The sequence below is a fragment of the Apium graveolens genome, chromosome 5 (assembly GCF_009905375.1).
Source record: "Apium graveolens cultivar Ventura chromosome 5, ASM990537v1, whole genome shotgun sequence".
Taxonomy (NCBI): domain Eukaryota; kingdom Viridiplantae; phylum Streptophyta; class Magnoliopsida; order Apiales; family Apiaceae; genus Apium; species Apium graveolens.
Window position 1 is genome coordinate 12993785 of NC_133651.1, and position 21803 is coordinate 13015587.

Below are 21803 nucleotides of genomic sequence, written 5' to 3' on the forward strand. Positions count from 1 at the left end.
TAAGTTAAATTTGTTAAGATATTAACAAATGACTCCTTATTCTCATGGGTATTGAAGCAATCATAAGGGTATGTTAATAAAAAGTAAAAATTAATAGTAAAAATTAATAAAAATGAGTAAAGTGATATGACTTATCAATATTTAATGTATAAATTGAGTATAGTAAAATAAAATAATGAATGTGATTAATTTTTATTTAATAAAAATTTACTATTTTTTTGGAATAAAAATAAATGAGTAAATGTCCAAAAAAATTTATAAAGAAATAAGGCGCGGAGGGAGTATAAAATACTAAAGTTTGTTTTGTTCACACAAGTCCAAAATATTCGGATTATTCTTATTTAGTTCGGTGCTTAGATTTTATTTATAATATACTAATATTTTTTTTTTTTGAAAATATAACATACTAATACCTGAAATGAAATTTTTAATCACTGCTTAGATGAAAAATATCTCAAAAACTAGATATGGTATATGGAGTATAAATTTATTTATTGATGGGCTCGAGGCAGAAAACATTGTCAGGGCCAGCATATTCAGCTACACTGCACAGCTTGATTTCTTCTAGTGCTAAATTGTAACGGTATGAGCAGATATGCATAGACTTATAAATAGGACGGTGGATGGATCTATTAATCAGTAGGATCTGATACGGTGTAGATTTTATTATTCGAAAAGTTACACTCCCTTCTTCCATTAAAATCTATACATACCAGAGTTTCATGCCAAAATTAATAAGAAACTAACGTAAAAACCCGTGCATATTTGATGCGTATATATTGAAATATTATCCTGAACGAATTTGTATTTATACATACATAATTTTTGAATACAATAAATAATTATTTTAACTTTTTACTCAATTGTCTTACTTCTTTTTTTTGTCATACATACTATTCAATCGGTATTGGATAACTTAAGTGAGGAGAGATTATTTTTTATCGTAGAGTTCGATTTTAACTTCGCCCAAAAATTTTGAGATTATATATTTATTGTAAGCTATATGTTAATAAAAAAATTTAAAATTACATCTTTTAAACAAAAATATTTGAAATTTAATTGTAGGGATATGCAATGTGTCATTTGGGGATCGGGGAGTACAATCCCCGCTCCTGATCCCTGAACAAACCTTGAATCCTAAATGAGAAATCTTTTCATTACCGATCCCCGTCGAAACGGGATTTCCTACGGGGATACGGAGAATAATTAAAAATAATAATTTTATATTTTTAGTATATTTTTTTAAATAAAAATAGTCTAATAATTTGTAATATATAAGAACATTGATAATATCTCATATTTTTAATATCAAAACATATTAAAATTGAATTATAATGTAAATGAATGACAAATTAAAAATGTGTATTATATTATAATGTAAAAAATTGATCAATAAAATTATAGATTATTTTAAAATTATTATAATTTTTTAAATAATATTTTTATAAAAAAATATTTAATAAAATATATAAGAATATATATACATACTCTCCATAGAACTTTTGTATATATATATATATATACTAAGGGAATTTATAAATATAAAGTGAGTGACACAAATTAGAAATAAATATGAGGTGAGTGAAATAAACATGAGGTGGTGGCATTTTTAAAATTTTATAATGAAACTACAAAAACTAAATAAAAAGTAGACACATAAATAATATAAACCAACATTTTATTTACTTAAAAATTAAAGTAGTAAAAAAAATTGATAAAAAGAGAGAATGTGGTCTATCTAATAGGAATTTTAAAGTAAGTAAAGATGTTATGTAGCACAATAATAGTGATATGAAATATTTGATTAGGGGATTTGGGGTTTGATTCACAATAGATACAACAATATACCTATTTTAACAAAAATTGTGCGAGTAATTGTATTTTTATAATTTTTCAACATAAAAGGACAAAATTGTAATTTTACCGCTATCAAAATGATTCAATTTGCTCATAGTACAATTCTCTGTATAAGTTGATCACACACATGTAATTACAGGTAGAACTGGCAAAATGGGTATCGATCCGAAAAATCGAACCGAAATTTATATAATCGAGATTCGATTCGAGATCCAAATCATATAATCCAATAATTATTCGAAAATCAAATTAAACCAATTCAAAAATTACCCGAACTGAAATTTTAACCGAAAATAATTCGAAATACTAGATTCGATTATAAATTAGCACCGAACAAAATCAAATAATATATTATATTAACTGAATATGACCCCAAATAATTAAAATTCATACTTAAAATTATTTCATATTTATGATAACATAATTATTTAGTTATAACTTTTTGAAAAAGTATATTATGTTATATCAAAAATACTGCCCGCAAGGGTTGACTCAACTGGTTAAAGAGAGGAAAACTATCCTCTTGGTCACAGGTTCGAATCCCACGGGAGGAGAATTTATGATTATGCCTCCTGAGTCAGAGCCTGCAGGCTATTGCGTGAGCCTGTAGGGTTTACCCAGTGCGCACCCGAAGGGTAGCGGCTACGGGTTACCTACGATAAAAAAAATATACTACATGTAATAAAAAAATTAAGTCTCAAAAACTTAATAATAAATAAATTTATGATCAGAAAATATTCAAACCAAATTTTATTTGATCTTAATACAAATTTCATCCGCTTTTAATCCAAATTAGACACAAACCAAATCATATCCAATTCGAATTGTGTCCAAATATATCATAATCCAAAAATGAATTCAATCTGAAACTGATCCAATCCATTTAGGGGGCGTTTGGTTCATCTCGGGGAAACGGAATGGAATCGAGAAAGGGAAAGGAGGAGAAAGGAAAGTAAAGACCCAGAATTGTTTTACGTGTTTGGTTCAGATTCGGAAACGGAATGAAAATTTACATGATTACATTTATTTTTGATTTTTTAATATTAAACAATCTCAATATAGTCAAATATATTTATATTATAACAGTATAATATATTAACATTATAATAAATAAATAAATTTAATTATTTAATAGCACAATTAACTTTTTTAATAAATTAACATATAAATTTATATCAAAATTATTTTTAATTTATAAAAACTAAATTATAAATCATTTTTAATTTTCAAAATTAATTTTGCATACTGATGTATTTTTTTGGTCCAAGATTTAAATTATAATTGAAATAAGAAAATAAAAGTGAGAAAGGGTGTTCAAATACCTAGTGGGAAGTGGGGAATAGAGTTTGAGGAATAAGGGGTAAACCTACAACTAAAAAAGGGGAAAGGGAATGATTGTTTTTACTAAACAAACATCAACAAAGGGAATGACCCCAATTCTTTCCCTTTCCCTTTGTTGAATACCTTGTACCAAACGCCCCCTTATTCGATTTGCTGCATCTAATTACAAGTGGAGTTGCCACTCGAAGATAGAGTTCGGTAATTACATAACGCAATATGAGTGGAGTTTGACCGGATAAATGAGTCTGAATTTACAAAGCTGGAATTTCATCATTTCACCTTTAAATTCCCTCTTTGCTTTGTCAATGCCTGTAGTCATTTTGAATTTGACATTCTTTCCGTTCATCCTCCCTTCTCGTTTTCTTTTATTTTCGTACTACGATAGCACTTCAATTATATTTTTCAGCATTTTCCTACAAAAATATGTCAAGAAACTTTGACACAAAATCTAATCACCTGCCCTAAATCAATGATTCCCATTCCCACTCTCTCCATAAGTCATAGAACTCAAAATATCTGTGCAAAAGAATATTGCCGTGCAAGATTTCTTATTTCGAATCAATTTGAGTTTCAAAATGATCATTTGTTTGGCGGTGAGTAACTGTGCTCACCCACTCGAAATGCGCGTAATCTAGCCCGGACACAAGGTTAAAAAAACAAAAAAGAAGAAGAAGAATTGTGTGCATGCAATTGGAAATCCCTTAACAACGAAGCGGTACCATCATCAAATCTGAGAAACACATGCATGTGGTATTGTGTGTGAGTAAAGGTCATAGAGATCCAATTTGATGGTGGAGAACGTCAATGAGTGCAAGGTGAGGTTGTGAATGAAAAAAGGACCACCCTTGGAAGCTGGCAGGTCCCTGGACGGACAACAAAAATATCCAATCTGGCTACTAGCCTCTTTATTAGTCAATTACATTACTTTGTCACTTCATCCCATTATGTGGGTATATGCTCGACATTGTTTATTTCTTTAATATCATCCATATCCCCCTATGTTTTTTTTCTTCCCTGTCTTATTTCCATCTGGCTGTATTATACACTTGTGCAGTTGTGCGTGTGAGTTTGATTATGACATGTTTTTTAACAAGTTCAATCCTCATATCTGCCCTTCTTAGTTTTCTTTCATGTTCCCTATTCTTTTACAAATTTTGTACCCGGATCTTGGAGTACTTTCCTACCTTCTCAACAAATATAAGTTCTTTTAGTTGTTTACGGAGATTAATATACTCACGCACCACGCCTCCACCTAGGATTTCGGTCCGAAATCTTGACCTACTATTATTAAGTGAAAGAGACAAGAAAAAAATACTCCTAAGTAAGGGAGTTATATGAGTATGTAGTATATTTTTAATGACTGAGTTCTATTTTTTAATCGAATTCTGTAATTACAAAAAGAGATTTTCTATGATGTGCCCAAGGGCATACAATAGACACTAATTTCCATAAAAAAAACCCATTTTTATTGGAGTTAGTGACTAATGTGTGCCTAAGGGCACACATTAGAAAGACCGTTACAAAAATATCACATGCATTCACATTAAAAGTCCGCAACTGTCATGTATATAAATCGAGGAAGAGTTGCTGAAATCCATTGCCATGTATAGAAGAATTTTTACACCAAACACTTCAACTGCTCTTAAATTTTGCAAGTACTTAGGAGTATTAAACCCAAGAAAGAATATATGTAACAAAATCTAAAACCTCTATGCAAAAAGAGAGAAAAATACAAGAGTGATTGTTTTCCAAATTGGCTGGCTAACATTGAAGGGGACTAACAGTGTCAACAAGTGAGAGAGCAGTGGTGTGGTGACAATCAGCACTGGCTAATAACTTGTATCCACGAGACAGGTTAGTATCAATATACAGGGCACTGTTCGGATGGATATTGACTTGCAAATGTAGCTGAGACACATTTAACAACTTCTTTTACAGGACAAAAGTTACACAGCTCAAGTTGCCAGAAAGGATTGATGAGAAGGATGATAAGTATATGCTGGTAGGTATTCATTATTGATAACATTCGAGGTCCCTCCTAAGATACTACTAAATCTATTTTTTCGAAGATCATTTGCCTTTACTCATTACTCAATAGCCACTTATGTGACTGAGTTTTGCTTGCCATATTTTTTCTGTCTTTTCAGGTTTGAGCAAAACTTTTTATCCCATCCCATTAATCACGGAACTGAGGACGAAATCTTATTTTAGAAGAGGAAGACTGTTACAGATAGGCCAACAAGAAGTTCATGCATTTGACATTATGAATAATTATATATTCAAACACTTCTGTACACTTCTGTTTGTGGCTATATGAGGTTCAATTTCACTGGATGATTATTTAGCAAACAAATAAAATTGATTTAATGGATTTGAAGCCTCAGCTTTCAGGTAAATGTTTACCCAGTTTTGGTATTTCATTTCTTAAAAAATCTCCAAGCATTTTTCTAATTAATATAATATAAAATATATAAATATCTTTATCACAAATGTATTGTGCAAGGAGAGTTGTTACGGAACTAGGTGTTCGTGAATAAATTCGAGTTAGGTTTAACAAGAACTTCGAGTTAGGTTTAACAAAAACTTAGTTCGTTAAAAATTCGAGTTCGAATTCGACACAAAAAATTTAAGTGTCAAGATAACGAGTTCAAGTCGATTAGCACGTGCGGCTCAAGTTTGACTTGAGACAAACTCGAATTTATTCTGAACTTGATGCGTTAAAACTTGAAAATACATCATAAACCCTAATTATTTTATAATACTAAAAATAATTAAATTTAAATATTACTATCCAAACATTTAATCCATAAATTCTTTGAGAACAATTTATCAAAATTTGAGGTTTGTTCGGGTCAAAACTGATATTTAGTTGGGCCAATTAGGCCTAGACCAAACCTTTTCATGTTAAATTTTATTGTTCACGAGTTGCTCAATAAAGACTCGAGTTCAACTCCATTTATTTATCTTCAATAAAATTTTGAGCATGACTCGATATGTTAACAAGCTCAAATACATGTTTTGTGCGATAAGAAAACTCGGTTCGATTTACGTAAAACTATTTAAAGATTACAAATAAAGACGCATACAAATTGCAAGATTACTAACAAAGACGCATACGAAGTAAAATGATAATTTTTTTTTTATTTTGTAAAAAGAATGCAAGAGGAACACAGATCAAATAATTGAATTCTTAACTGGAGGCCCAATCAGAGTCTTGTGGGCTTCGAATATTTCAGCTGGCTCTCATTTACACTCAATTTCATTTCAAAAATGAATACAACGGTTTGTATTCACCTGATGTACAGTGAATGCAGACTAAATGTTCAGTATCAGGATGGTTTGGGCTCTGCATCCATTTTGGTTTAAAAGTGTAAAAACAACTCCAACAACTTACTTATAATGAATTCTTATATAAAATTTTAAGAATTGAATTAAAACTAGATTAGAGCCCGATTATCTTATTTTTTTTATATAAAATATATTTTAAAATATTTTAATTTCATTATGCATTATATTTATATCATGTTATGATGCTGAGAAATACAATAAAATTATAAATATAAACGCTTAAAAAGAGTATGACAAAAATTTTAATATATTTTTATTATTTATAAAAATATATAATAAATTGATAAATATTTAAATTATTGAAAGAGAGAATTAGTGGTGACTTGTAAAAATGAGGAGGGAGAAATGAAAAATGAGGAAGAGAGAAAATGAGTGGAGCTTACAAATGAAAGAAAGTATAATTAAGTAAGGGAACATGTTAGTGAAAGATGATATTATCAAATTAATAATTTTGACACACAAGATTTGATAACGTAGCTATTCAATGAGAGTTTGACATATCAACAATAATGAGATCAGTCTCTTTTAGAATATTGTAGATTGTCACTTTAACAAAATTCTACTAATTCCCTAAAAACTTAAATTTCATTTTTACTTCCTTAAAGATAAGGAATGCATAACCATTATTTATCTTATTTTCATTTATTAAATATTTGTTTCCCTCCTTTTTCATCCTCCTTTTCTCACATCTTTTTCTCTATCTTCTTTAAAATAATTGAATAGGATTTGAATTTATTATTACAATAATATTAACGAACCAAAATATGGATTGTTGTTAGGGTTATTTTATCCTGAAATGTCTTAAATAGGATCCTATTTATTTATATTATTTTTAAGGAATAATCCTGTTGGAGTTGCAAACCTAAATTTATCACAGCCATTTTTATATTCAGATAAAAAAGTAACTTTTCGTTTTAAATATATTTTGTACTCCAAAAATTATAATTAAGATTTGTATATTTAATTTACTTAAAATGAACTAAAAATTAATTCTTGATTTATTCATGTGGAGTGTGGACTGTGGTAAAAGTAATTAGAGTTGGAGCAAAATTACAATGCAAATTATATGCAGCCATGCATTCTAATGTAACTCAACTTCACCCATACAGAGTATCAGTTTTAACTGTACAATTTGTGAACAAAATCAAAATACAACCAAAACCATGGCAGTCTTTGTGAAGACTTTTTATGGTTAATTTAGGATGACCTGGAGGAATACATATGGGAAAAACATCATCATGAATGAGCAAGTTAATCGAGTAAAAAGTGTTTTTGCGAGTGTGTTAAACCAAATGATAATGATGCGGGAATCTAATCTCTGTTCCACCAAACTCTTTATTTGATGGCAAAACAATGTCTGTTACCTTTAGTGAAATCTTTGATAACAAAGTGATTTTGCAATGATGATTAAGAATGATGTTGTACTCTACATCTACATGACAAGAGGCAATCCAAGATTAAACATTGTAAAATTCTAGTCAAAGGCTACAAGTGATTACTGAGCTGTTCTAGTACAAATAACAGCAAAAGCTAAATTTAAATAGGATGCTGCACTTGTGATTAAAAGTAGCATTTTCAACAAGGGTTAATCATAATCATTAACATTTTTTCTAAAGCTCCCATCTAATTCCTTCAACATGTTCTTCATACTAGTACTACATTGAATAATTAGAGTTTGAAAATTTGGGAACCTTGTTAACAAAATGCAGCCTTTTTATGGTCCCAACTGACTCAACTTTACTTAGTCCCCCCTCAATGCCAGCCACAATATTCAGAAACATTCTTCATGCATCTGTCCATGCAGCGAAAACAGGTGCATGAGGTCCCAGTTGCGCCGTTGTGATCCAAGAACCGGTACTAGTTGCAGGGTTACAGAGAAGCATCGGAAGGGTGGTATTATTCGGGCTGCCTTTTCTAGAGGCCGTTAAGCTATTCACCGATAAAGAATCTGTTGACAAGGAGGGAGTGCCCAAGTTTAAAGATTCATTTGCCTCTTGCTGCGCTCCAACCAATGGACTTATTCCAATTCCGAGCAGATTATGTCCGCTCAGAGAGACATATGATGACCTGAAATTTTCAGCACTGGCTAGAGTTTTATCAGGCTGTGAAGGATGATATTTCCAGTTAGATGTGCTCCCAGTGCTATCTCTTGAGACGCATCCTTCACTGTTATGGTTTTGAGTAAAAGGGTTATAGTTGGAGACTGCAGAAGGGGAAATAACGTCCTTGTTTCGTCTTGCCATTTCCCCAGCAAGAAGAGTATTGCTTGCCATGATACGTTCTACATCATACTTCGATATGTCAAAATTTGTGACAGCATTTGTTCCACGAAACTTAATCGCTGCTACATCATACGCCTCAGCAGCTTCCTCTTGGGTGCCTAAATTTATGGTTAAATAAAACAAGAAAGAGCTGGTTGTTATTGTAAATCGCCTTCGTAAAACATGGTAATTAAGTTATGTACACCACGCATAAGAGGCTAGAACAGAAGTCATCTTGACTTGCAAAGAAAGGAAGAAATATATGAACATCCTATTATTACGATCAAAGCTTAATCAAAAGAATATATTTAGACTAAATTTTGTCCCCAGGAGTTCGAAGTTTTGAAAGAGCTTACTAAATGTGCCAAGATATAGGTCCTTGTTTCCTGCCACGCGGCCAATTCGAGCTTGCCATCGGCCGTGTTGATGATGTCTGCTAAAGTTCAAAGCGAAGACAAAGATTTCAGGATTAGAAGATTACTACAATTTTAATAAGCATGTTTTGAAGTCGAAATAAGCACAACATAAACCTTGTTACTCCTCTATAGATTGAAGCACCCCTAGAGAACCCACTGCTCTTCCTGCAATGTGAATTCAGATGGTTCATATGTATGCACATTTGTTTATGCACCTGTTAGCTATGTAACTAACGCAATTTAAAAGTAAGTGCTCGCGTGAATTTAACCTTCTCAAGTGAGCTACAAATTCCTGTCTGGTCATATTCTTCATGTCTTCAAGTTCTTGACGATAATTTTCCAACTGTTACACCAACAAAGACAGCGTTAAAGAAAATTGGACTGATAGGTTCGGGTATCTTAAAAAAATTCAATGTTAACGGTACATTTACCGGAAAGTTAATATGAGTCGCAGGTCCCCAGTACTTAAGCGCTGCTGAATCATAAGCCCTCGCAGCTTTCTCTTCCATATCATAACCACCTAAACGTACCACACTTGTTAAATTTAACTGTGTAGAAACCAAAAGAATGTCGAAACATTTCAGAAAAATGCTTACCCAGGTAAACTGTGTAGTTTGCCAATAGAACAAGATCCCCAGCATTTGCAATCAAAACAATTTCATATCATTAGCAATGCCAGCTTCAAATGATTATAACATTCTACAAGACAGATTAAACTGTACATTAATTATGCTTTTACAAACCTTGCCTTCCCTTCCTGCCCTGGCCTTCTTTTTTGCAACTATTGTCCCATAAATGAGCTTCATATCTACCAGTCCATCTATGTCTGATAAGTTTAAAGATTCATTAGAAAAAATGAAAAATTAAATAAATATCAATCTTAACAAATGAAAGAAACAAATTACCAACATATTAAGAAATCAGGCTTAGCAGCAAATAAGAAACATGACAATGTATTGGGAAGCAATTAATCAACAGATAAAACATAGTTGTATATAAAGATCAAGTAAATACTAATCAACTATTAGTAGCTGAAGAAAATGCAGTAGATAAAAGAGGATAACAGGAAAAGAAGAAAACCTTGTAACACCTCTATACTGTGAGGTTCTTTGGCCAAATGTATCAATAGACTTCCTATGAACAATCTGCTTCTGGTCCACCTTTCCAGACCCTCTTTTCTTTGTATCCATGACTAAAGAATTAGCTATTGCTGGAGAGTTTTGATGTGAACCAGGACTCATGGTCAAGCTCAAAGAATGTAAATCCCCAGACCCCAATGCACCATTAGCAGACACAGATTCTCCCACAACACTCATGCAACCATTCATGTTTTGCTGATCCAATGAATGACTGACAAGGTAATTCCTTGAAACCCAGTTCTTCATTCCAGATACTTCATTCTCTGGCACTGTTGGAAGATTAAAACTGCAATCTCCAAGTTGGGAATCTTTAGTCTCCCCTGATGGTGTTTGGTACAGTTCATGGCCTCTGTATGCATAGTAGTCTTGGTAATTTTGAATCTCAATCTGCTGCCTTGAGTTTTCTTGAAGATGGTTTACAAGATCTTGACTATTTTTAGTATCATGTTGCTCTTGGTTATGGTGATAATACATGCTGTCCAAGCTCAGAGCCATAGGTGCAGTAGCTCTGCCATTGTTTTTAAAGGAATGGGTCCCCATTGTTGAACCACCAAAGAAATCTTCAAGTTTTGATTTTGAATTTATCATTCCTTGAAGAAATAATGGTAAATAAGAAAGGGGTCCAGAAGTAAATTCAAGTAAAGAAAGTACTACAAGTTTTAAACACAATGACAAAACTACATTGAGAAATACTCCAAAAGTTACCTTGTGGTTGAGACCTTGTCATAGCTTCCATGATGCAGAGTGAGCCATCAGACTTAAGTGGCATCAAAGACAAAGGAGAGTAGAGGCTGCCACCATTTTCACCTCCCATACCACTGTATATTCCAGAGTAGTTAAAATGAGAATGAATGTTAAAAGAGCTGCCATTACTTGTTGGGAGTAGTGCACCAGAAGAAGAATGCTGAGAGTGTGAATGAGCTTCTAAAGTGTTGGTCATGGCATGATCAGGAGAGAGTGAGAAATCTAACCAGTTGTTATTGTTTTTGCTGTTGTTACTATCATTGCTCATGGACTTCATTTTCTCACTTGGAATGATGAATGATCCCCCTTAAATTTCTACTGAAAAGGAGAATTTCAAAGTAGCTAGCAAGTTTTTCTTGGTGCAAAAGCAGGTCAATGATTGGGAAACTATTAAACTAATAAACTAATCATCACATCAACACAGCTCCTATTTGTTTCCATGCATTTTGTTTTTATTTTGTTTTGTAGCTGCAGATGCATGTAGCAAAACTAAGCATGAACAAGAAAGCAAATCCTATCTCACTGAATTGATGAGAATGTGGTCTCTCTCTCTGAAAAGATTTGTAAAGAGAACAAAGCAAGTCCCTTTAAACTAAACAAAAAGAATGAGTTCCAGCAAGAAATGCTGGGAATACTTCTTGCATTTCATGGGGATCTGTGCCTGAGAAAGACCTCTTCTTTTGCTTTTGTTCCCAAGCTCCATCCTGCATTCTTTTTCTTTTTTTTTCTTTCCCTTACAAATATGTACTTATATTCTTTAGTTAAGACCATTGACTTAATATCAAGATCATAGCCACAGTTACCCCCCTCCCCTCAAATTCTTTAACAAATTTTTTTAAATAAAAATCTTTATTCTGAAATGGATTGGACTGCACAATAGCACCCTAGAAGAGATACAGAATCTGTAAATTAATTAAAGACAATGAGAAGTACAAGTGCAGTTCTAATTTTAAGTTCTAGCAATTAATGGTTTACTAGAATATAGTATAATTTGACCATAGACAAAAAGAAAATGAGGCCTAGCTTTTAACTGTTGGTATTTCAACTTGCTGAAGGGGAGGGGAGATAGATTCTATCTCTCACGAGAAGCAATTTAGACCAAACTGTCATCTGAATACTTGGCAGGCTCTGGTACATCACATAGCCTTCTGTAGTTACTTCAGTTCCAGAACCTCATGGTTGAAATAATTTAACTAGTCTTGAGCTCTATCTATACTCTTCTGTCCAAGCTAGACTGTAGGACCCTTTGGGCTGTGAGGATAACAAAAGGCCAAATGCATGATGCAACAACACCTTCGGTAATATGCCTGGACAACAAGTCCTCATATACATTATTTTACACATGTAAGCTTGAAAATAATTCAGGCAAGAACAAGATTTGACAAGTATCAAATTCAAAACAGTTTACCTCCTGCATTTCTAATTACCAAACCATCTAACTTGTATTAGTATCAATTTCAGGCATATTATAGTACAAAGGATGTAGGAATTAGTTGTGCATTAAGTTAAATCCGTGTCCTCGCAGTTATGTCGATCACTCATCTAACTATATTGGTGACTTATTTTGATTTTTTTTAAATAGCATTATATTAAAAGTTTGCATTTGGGACATCAGCAATTGAGACAGATTTTCAGAAGGAATGATTTGGATTTCATGATAAAGAAAAGAAAAGAATGAGAGGGGTAAATATATAGTGCCAAAAATTAGATAGAATGTTGAGAAGGGATGGGGGGGACCTAGTGATTGAACTAATAATGAGTAAATGCACCAAAACACAAGCACATCAGTAAATGAGAGAACTGCATTTTGCCAAATTTAGTGAAAGGTCTGATTTATAATATACACATATATACATTGTGTAATTGTTTGTGTTTGAAAAAGGAAGAGGAGTCTGTTTACTACCCCCAGAAGAAATTGCTTTCTTTCATTTTCACTATCCCCTTTGCATGTTTTAATAGGGCCAGAGCCTTGTCAATTATCCTTTTTTTATCTTTAAGAGTAATGAGCTCTCTGCTCAAAATGTATGTCATTTGCTTCTTTACCTTACGGGGACCATTGTGCTTCCTGACCCCAGACACACTAGCATTTAAACACAGACATAGCTGCTCTTTTCTTATCACCCCCATAGATCATGTATTTGTCTTAAAATTGACAAACTTTGGTTCCTAAACTTGTTTACAAGAATAAAAAGTGAGAGATTTCCAGAGAAGGAAGTTACATTGGAAAACATACAATAATAGATCTTTGTGTCGAACTCTTGACCTTCGTCAGAGAAGTCAAGACCTCGACAACTGCAGCAATCCCTTCTTGATTAATAAGTAGATCTTTAACTCTACTATTTATTCAACGATGCACTTACAGTGGCGGATCCAGGATTTTACCAAGGAGGGGGCTTCATTAATATAAAATTTTTACCCAAGTCCATGCCACTGAAGAGGAAGATCAGACGCATAACAGACCAGCAGTAGAATAGAGTTGTAGATTATTTGGAAATATTTTCAGTTTACGGTAACAAGTCCATGCGTGTTTAACTTAATAATTAGTGATTTGACTGGGGTCATATATACTAATGGGCTTGACTAATATTTAGAAGGGTATGCTTATACAAAAATTGCCCAAAATTTATATAGGAATTGGGGATATTACGGACTCAGTCAGTGGTGGGCTGAAGCCCCCTGAGCCCACCTTCTGCATTCGGCACTGTGCACTTACATATCGAGCAAATCTTTTTAGACGCGTAAAGTTGTAAATATTCACGTTTTTTTTATACTCGAATCAACGATCTCTTATTATTAAGCGAAAAAGTCTCTATCATTAAGCGGACCGGTTACGGAAGGCTTATTAATGTCACTGTAATTAACTTGATTCATGAGTCCTGTTCTATGTTGGATCTAAGGAAACAAGCAGAAAATGCAATTTGGGTAGTGAAGTAATACTAACATCTACTAGCTTCTTGAAGATTAGAGGACAGTATTAAAAGGGCAGAGCAAGACACAAAAATTAAGCATATTCCGGACAAGAGGGAACAGTGGATCCAAACAAAATCTAAATAAGATTCACACAGGCAGGCGTCAGCATAAAAAGTAGATTATTGATGGCAACCTAACTGAGAACGACCATAGAACGCTATAGTATCCTGCTACACACATTCAAAAATAAAGCTGTTCAAACTTCTTGCCCCTTTTTATAGGAGTAGAGGTACACTTACAGTTAACCTCCATACTCAAAGAGTAAATGAGCCTTCATTTTTTACAACCCCCATCCCTTGCTCCAAAACTTCAATCCTCCAGACCTATGTGATCAAAACTTGATGCCCCTGGAAATAAAAAAGATTTTACCATGAGGCCGTGATTTCCTGTTTTTCGAGTTGATAATCACAGTCTTATACCAATAAGAAAGGATGAATAAATTCTACGTCGAAGTTAAAATTTGGTTAATGTAACTAAAATATTCAAATTAAGACGATATTTCTGGTACCACCCTCGCTCCCGTTTACAAGATGTCGACGTGGAGGGCATGTAATGTATCAAATTCACCCTATTGTTAGTTTGTTGGTTCACTGCTGGTCTTAAATTCTGTCAATTGCTGTGATGCATGCGCGTCATGTCACATTCATCTAGTATTGCCTTGGAATCTCTATAGACTATAGTCTACACTTCTCCCAGCAAATATCAGCTATGCCACCCTTTTGTTTTTTACATTCACTACAAATATATTATACAGAACAATATATTACAGATGACAAAGCATTATTATTCATGTCTCTTTTTGTTCTTCCACCAGAGATATTCGGTGATAATTTACCCAAAAGATAAAAACTGGTAGTAAACTTGGTTTCAGATAACGAGGGGGGGGAGAAAAGGTAAAGGCAGCATGCATCGTTAAATTAATAGAAGGCTTTTAGGAAAGAACCTCCACTAGATTTATATCACAAATATAGGAAACTGCCAACAACTGTAAGGCAGCATGCAGCCATCTGAACCATGCTAAGAAACTTGAACCACATCCCCCCAGAATGGTCATTTATGTACAACTTCGTAGCCCATTGCAGACTATAAAAACAGACTCAAAAACAGACGAAATTCTGTCAAACAAAAGGCTACCACTTATTTTCATTTCAGTTTAGCAACTAGCTGGTTATTTAGCAAAAAGATAAGGTGTTGGACAAATTTAGTATTTTAGACTAAGTTGTGAATCATTTTGAGACTCTATATGAGTGAGACACATTATGTGTTAGTGGTGTGTATTTATTGGAACGTATTCTTCTCTTCGAGGGGATTTTAACGCATATTAACACGCTCAAAATGAGTAAAAGGTGAATGAGAACTGATGTTCCAAAGTTTTACCTTTTAATATGAAAAGTGGTTTTGTACCACATCAGAGTATCACAAACCTATTCCTTAGTTTTTCTTATAAATACCATGTACCACATCGAAAAGAAAAACAAGTCCTTTCAAGTCTCTCTTTATAAATAGAGTCTTAGGGCACCGGTTCTATTAAGTCAAGAAAATAAGAGTCATCTCTTTCATTCTTGGTCTCTTTAGTCTTAAATTTTTTCAATATTCCGGTGATAGTTCTCGGGCTCAGTTCAAGTTCACCGAGAGTATATTCGATCTATCGATTATACTAGTATCTCGTTTTATCCTGGGAAGCAGGTCGCTAAATACAGATGGTGCGGGGCGAAACTGCTTTAAGGAGACAGTTTTCTGGACTCGAGGTTAAATCCAATCTCTGTTTGTTTTCTCAAACTCTTCTCCTAATTTAATTGTTAATTCTTATATGCTTATGTGATTTAAGAATTAGCAATGTTCTTATGAATTAGTTATATATTCAATATATATATATATATATAATAATGTCTTTATCGTACAAGATTGATAGCAATCTTAAAGCAGTTTTCTTCAATTTTCATACTTTCTTGTGAGTAGACGCAAAAGTCAATTTGATTGTTTAAATTGGATTTATTTATGGGTATATGAGTGGCCATTATTTGCCTCATTAATTAAATTAAATTTAGTGCGTTAATTTTTTTGATCACTTGTTGCCATGTGCTTGAAATTAATATAAAATTTATTTTAAGTGGTGCTTTGTTTAAGCATAACAGGTACGAGGCAAAAGTAAGCACAAAATTGTTGGATAATTGGTTTCTTATAAGGCTATTGATGCTTTAATGGTTATTGATTTATGATCAACTTATATTCAAGTGGACATATTTGGTGACATCTCTCTCGGGTTGATCATTATAAATTGGTAGATTAAACCCAAATTGATAATTCGTCCATGTTTTCGCTATTAATGGATAGCTTATTATGTTTTGTTAACATGGTGATTGATTTCTTAATTCTGAATTGATTTTGGAATTATTAGTACACCGATACAAGAATCGTATATGCTATAGTTTACATGCGTGTTTGCAAGTTCATAACATGATATTGCTATGCAATTAAATGATATGGCTACATAAATGTGACCCTTCATGATGGAACTTGATTATTTGGTGATTAATTTTTTAATCATTGTTGAGTGATGATAAGGCATCAATTATTATTGTTTAATCTTTAATAATGGAGTTATATCACAAACTTGTAATACTGGATAGAATGCAGTAACATGTTTGTTGTTAAATAATGTGACGAGGTGGGCAGCTGAAGTGAACCAGATTTACAATTGCTCATGATTCTCCACATTAAAAAACCTAATGGGTCTGGAGTACAGGTTATGGGTCGGTACATAAATTATATTTTTCTGGTTGGATTTTTCCTCCAGTTAAATAGTAATTTCACGTGTTGGTGTCGGTCTGCTGCGGCAGTGACACACGAGCCTATTATAGTGATTCATATGATACTTAATACGGCGAATATTGATCTCAGTAGTTATGCTGAACTTCGGAGAGAATCCGAAAAGTTGTTAACCCTAACGCATCAGTTGATCAAGGATCACTGAATGTGGGGTTATTGAAGATTTATGTTCTTCCTTGGGCCTTTTATGGTTGTACCAGTAGGTGAGCCGGAAATGTAGGTTCGTGTGAACCATGTAAATATTTTAGAGAAATTCGGTAATTGAATTTTTAATGATAAGAACCACGGGAAGTTCTTTAAACATGATATTAAAATCTTATAGGTTTTAATGAATGACGTAAAACCTGCTCAGATGAGAGGTAGTGACACGATACGTGTTTACTGTCTAGTTTGATAGTAAAACATTTATCACTCGTAATCGTAGTCGAGTCAATATTGAAGCTAAATAGAGAGATGTGTGCTCTATAAACTCAAGGGTAAATCCAACTTAATACAGATAATTAAGATGGTAGTGAATAAATTTGATGATGAATAATCACCGGGCAAATTCTGTTTGCAACGTGAATATTCATGAGGTCGTTGCACCTTACTCGCATTAAATAAATGGAGTAGATGCAGGCTTGAGTTGCGCTCTGAGAGAGATGCAAAACGATTGTGATCAGCTCAGACTATCACTGAATTTGAGAATATTAGTTACGAAGGGCTAATCGTTCCTTAAACATGATACCACAGAAGGAAATAATTAAATTTCCTATTAGTTTTGGAATATTTTCTGACATTCTGTAAAATATTAAAATTGTGGGGGTATCTAAAATATAAAATTATTGAATTTTCTATGAATAGTGGAATGTAGTGAAACATTCTTGAAAATAATTGAAATGTGGGGGTATCTCGAAACTTGATACCAATACCTCTGTTGGTAGCATGAGATCCAAAATCAATTGAGATATTTTGGATGGATACATAGACAATGGTTGAGTCTAATAATATCCGATATATGAATCTAATTTTTGAGATTTGTAAGAATACTATTACAGAGTTTAGGAATGCTTATGCGATAAGCTAGTAGATCCTAGTAGATCTGTAATTAAAAGTCATCTAAATGAACTTACGAGTTATTGGATGAATGTGAGGATGAACCTGCAGAGAGCAAAAGACTTGGATAATTGCTAGTCCCGAATGTCTTGATAATTTGCTTGAAGGTGAACTCGTAAATTTAATAGAAGCAATGCGCTTCTCGTATAATTTCTTGATAAGTGAATATATCAAGAGAAAATTTGACTATTACTGAGAGTCAATAAATCAAGATTTTCTAGCACGTGTACTAGAAAATGGATTGTGCATGTTCTCTCTATGTCCTTTGTGGGGGAAAGGATGTTAAGAAATAGAGAGAGTGGTTCTATTTGACAAAATCTTGTTTAAAAAATATATAGATCTTCTTACGAGATAGAAGCATTAGGACCCAAATGAATTTTTAAATTGGGAAAATATATCTGGGTCTGAAGGAAGTATAAGGTCAGACTGATACAAAAATATTACAGTCGAAAGTGATGACCTTATATAATTTATGAAATATTCTCGAGTTTTGAGAATAAGGTTCATTAAGATGATACTAAAATTATCGTATTGTGAAATTTAAAAGTGCATCAATGAACATTGAGATGGTCTTTCTAAATAGATATTTGGAGAAATATCTATTTACGTGAACCCGAGGGTTGCTCTAGATAAAGTAAGAGTAGAAAATCTGTATTTTCGGTGATCATGTTGAGTGAAACAACATTGACACGAAATAATGGCATATTAAATTTGATATTGCTATGATAAGCAATGGATTCAAATAAATGACATGGTTGCCATTTTGAGGACGCTCAAAATTGGTTGCTATGTGAATAAGAATTGCCAGTTTAAGGATGCTTAAACCCGGTAATGATGCAAACTGAAATTGCTGATTTTTGGGACGCTAAAAGCTGGTAATATCAATAACAAGTGAAGCCTTAAGTAATAACTAGTAAAGTTATTTCATAAATGTGAAATATGTCAATATGAGATGTCAAACTGATTCAAAATCAGAGAATTGACAAGTGTGCATGTGTTATTTACACATGATATGCAAGTCATAATTGATTGCATGTGAGTGATCTGATCATTACGAGAAGTAATGACAAGAGGATCATCTCTGAAAATCTTGATGAGATTGAAAAGTTTTTATTTGAAGATTACAATCTTCGTGACTTTAAAAGTTTTAGATGATACATGTCACATGTTGGTGATGTGAATTTTGAAGAGATCAACGAAGCTAAAGTTGTCATAACTGGAATGGATTTATATTTATCCAAGCGTAGATGGACAAGGATCTCTCAAGAAGGATTGCAAGTCTGTTGTACTTTTTAAAATTGTACAAAATTAGACATAGGCTACACAGTTGGTAAACTGGGTAGATGCACGAGTACAATGGAAATTGGTCACTTGGAAGTGATTGCAATGAGATTTAAGGTGTATGATATGTGCTCGTGAGCTTGGACTGCAATACGAAAGATATCTAATTGTAGTATGTGAATATAGTATGTAAATTAGATATATTTTTTTTTGCTAAATATGTAAATTAGATATTTGACTTTAAGAACTTAAAAGTCATTCGAGAATATATTTCACACTTAGCAGTCGTGTCATGGAAATCCTAAACTTAGCTCGATTCATGATGGAATACGAGCCTGGTGCATAAAATAAATGCAGTTAAAAGGCTGAGTAGCCACTTTGTAAGGATATTCCTAAATGACAAGGAAAATGTGTCTTCAATATGAACTGAATGAGTCAGGAAAGATATAGTGATGAGTATGTCATCGTTTACACAAACGGTCGAACAGTTCAAGGACATCGCGTCATACTGTCTACCAGTAAAGTCGATATACTTATTCGAGCGAAGGTTCAAGGAGCATTCTCTACCTATCGTATGCTATATCTGACCGCCGGAACTATCACCAAGTCAAGCTCCGCGTCTGTCTGTCTATGTGGTGTCTATGTGGTGCGTGCTACTGGACCATCAATCTCATTTGTGGGGGATTGTTGGACAAACTTAGTATTTTAGACTAAGTTGTGAATCATTTTAAGACTCTATGTGAGTGAGACACGTTATGTGTTAGTGGTGTGTATTTATTGGAACGTATTCTTCTCTTCAAGGGGATTTCAACGCATATTAACACGCTCAAAATGAGTAACAGGTGAATGAGAACTGATGTTTCAAAGTTTTACCTTTTAATATGAAAAGTGGTTTTGTACCACATCGAGAGTAGCACAAACCTATTCCTTAGTTTTTCTTATAAATACCATGTACCACATCGAAAAGAAAAACAAGTGCTTTCAAGCCTCTCTTTATAAATAGAGTCTTAGGGCACCAGTTTTATTAAGTCAAGAAAATAAGAGTCATCTCTTTCATTCTTGGTCTCTTTAGTCTTAAATTTTTTCAATATTCCGGTGATAGTTCTCGGGCTCAGTTCAAGTTCGCTGAGAGTATATTCGATCTATCGATTATACTAGTATCTCGTTTTATCCTGGGAAGCAGGTCGCTAAACACGGATGGTGCGGGGCGAAACTGCTTTAAGGAGACAGTTTTCTGGACTCGAGATTAAATCCAATCTCTGTTTGTTTTCTCAAACCCTTCTCCTAATTTAATTATTATTCTTATATGCTTATGTGATTTAAGAATTAGCAATGTTCTTATGAATTAGTTATATATTTAATATATATATATAATAATGTCTTTATCGTACAAGATTGATAACAGAAGGATCGTATGTAATTTCTCTATGGTTGGATCAATCATTGAATGATTCTGACTTAAAAAAAATTAGGCGCACTGCGAAAAATTTCAATGGTACGAGCTACGAAAAAGTCATATATCCCTTAAACTTTTCGCGGATTCTATAGCCCGTACCGTGGAAACTTTCCGCAATATGTCTATTTTTTTTAAAACCAGAGTCGTTGAATGGTTGATCAAACTGCTGAGAAATTCTATGTTGGAACGATTGCAAGGGACCGGGTTCCAGCTAGTTGATTGGTGAAGTTGTATTTTTTTAGTTCAAATATTTATATCTACTAATCCACATAGTAAATAGTATTACATATAAAATCCTCAGGTCTTCAAAATTAAGATCATCTTTGAGATTTGAGACATCAACTTGAAGTCTTCAAATATATAGGTGATCAAAAAAAATTTGTTATCTGTAGAGGCTTAATCTTCAAGTTCATTACCTACGAAAGTAAAGAAAAAACCATGACAAGGCTCGGGGACCCTCGTTGGGGGTCCTTCATAGGACCTTTATCCGTAACCCAAAGTCCAAATAATTCATGAAATCTGTCTTGTCACCTTTCTCGTGACACCAAACCACACACCTGGACGTGTCCGTCTTGTCACCTTTACCGTTACTCCATGTAACCACACACCTGGACCCACGTCAACTTCCTCTCACACATGTCCTCCTATACTCTTCCACTAATTTTTCAAATTCTGGAATCAATGTACTGTGTCCATATAGTCTTGTTTGGTCATATTCCTACATCATGTAGTAATAAGTTAGACGGTTGTCTCGGGGAATAAAAAGAGAAAGAAACGAACTGGAAGGGCATAAACAAGATACTCACACACACACACAACGCTCTCTCAAACACACAATCTTTTGATAATGGCTACCATAATCAGTACGGATTAAGTGGAGGATTCCTACGGCCATCACTAGCGCATAACTATGTCACTGACAAACTAACTTACAAATTATTAGTATTAATTTTAGACTTCAAATAATTTAATTACTTGATGATAAATTGCAACTTAAAATTGAATTGTAAGTTCAAAATTTTAATAAATCTAGGAAAGAGAGGTACCGAGAGGATAGCCTTACCAG

The 21803-nt window shown here is 33.3% G+C and overlaps 1 protein-coding gene and 1 long non-coding RNA gene across 4 annotated transcripts; one reads left to right on the forward strand and one right to left on the reverse strand.

Annotated features, from left to right (window-relative positions):
• The first annotated feature begins 4907 nt into the window (after nucleotides 1-4907).
• LOC141724347 (uncharacterized) lies at nucleotides 4908-5536 on the forward strand. The gene is made up of 3 exons (XR_012576610.1): nucleotides 4908-5052; nucleotides 5137-5200; nucleotides 5346-5536. It is a non-coding gene; the product is annotated as an uncharacterized LOC141724347 (long non-coding RNA).
• A 2460-nt stretch (nucleotides 5537-7996) lies between these two features.
• On the reverse strand, nucleotides 7997-11801 carry LOC141723426 (AP2-like ethylene-responsive transcription factor ANT). 3 transcript variants are annotated; one of them, XM_074525228.1, is made up of 10 exons: nucleotides 11334-11800; nucleotides 11068-11180; nucleotides 10304-10952; nucleotides 9967-10049; nucleotides 9820-9828; nucleotides 9655-9743; nucleotides 9493-9566; nucleotides 9338-9388; nucleotides 9164-9243; nucleotides 7997-8926 (listed from the first exon to the last, which is right to left on the reverse strand). In XM_074525228.1, exons 1-10 carry the CDS (start codon nucleotides 11381-11383, stop codon nucleotides 8331-8333), a joined length of 1794 nt encoding a protein of 597 aa, XP_074381329.1. In that variant the 5' UTR covers nucleotides 11384-11800; the 3' UTR covers nucleotides 7997-8330. The 3 variants fall into 3 exon arrangements, with proteins under 3 accessions (XP_074381329.1, XP_074381326.1, XP_074381327.1); XM_074525225.1 differs by having other exon boundaries at nucleotides 11068-11801; XM_074525226.1 differs by having other exon boundaries at nucleotides 9164-9240; nucleotides 11068-11798.
• Between the last annotated feature and the right edge of the window lie 10002 nt (nucleotides 11802-21803).

Bases quoted from the DNA above. Each gene is read 5' to 3' on its own strand.
- LOC141723426 (XM_074525225.1), bottom strand. From the start codon at position 11,383: ATGAAGTCCATGAGCAATGATAGTAACAACAGCAAAAACAATAACAAC. The intron at 10,953-11,067 runs GTAACTTTTGGA...TATTTCTTCAAG, and splicing joins GACAAGGTCTCAACCACAAG to GAATGATAAATTCAAAATCA. The intron at 9,244-9,337 runs GTTTATGTTGTG...TTTGAACTTTAG, and splicing joins ATCTATAGAGGAGTAACAAG to CAGACATCATCAACACGGCC.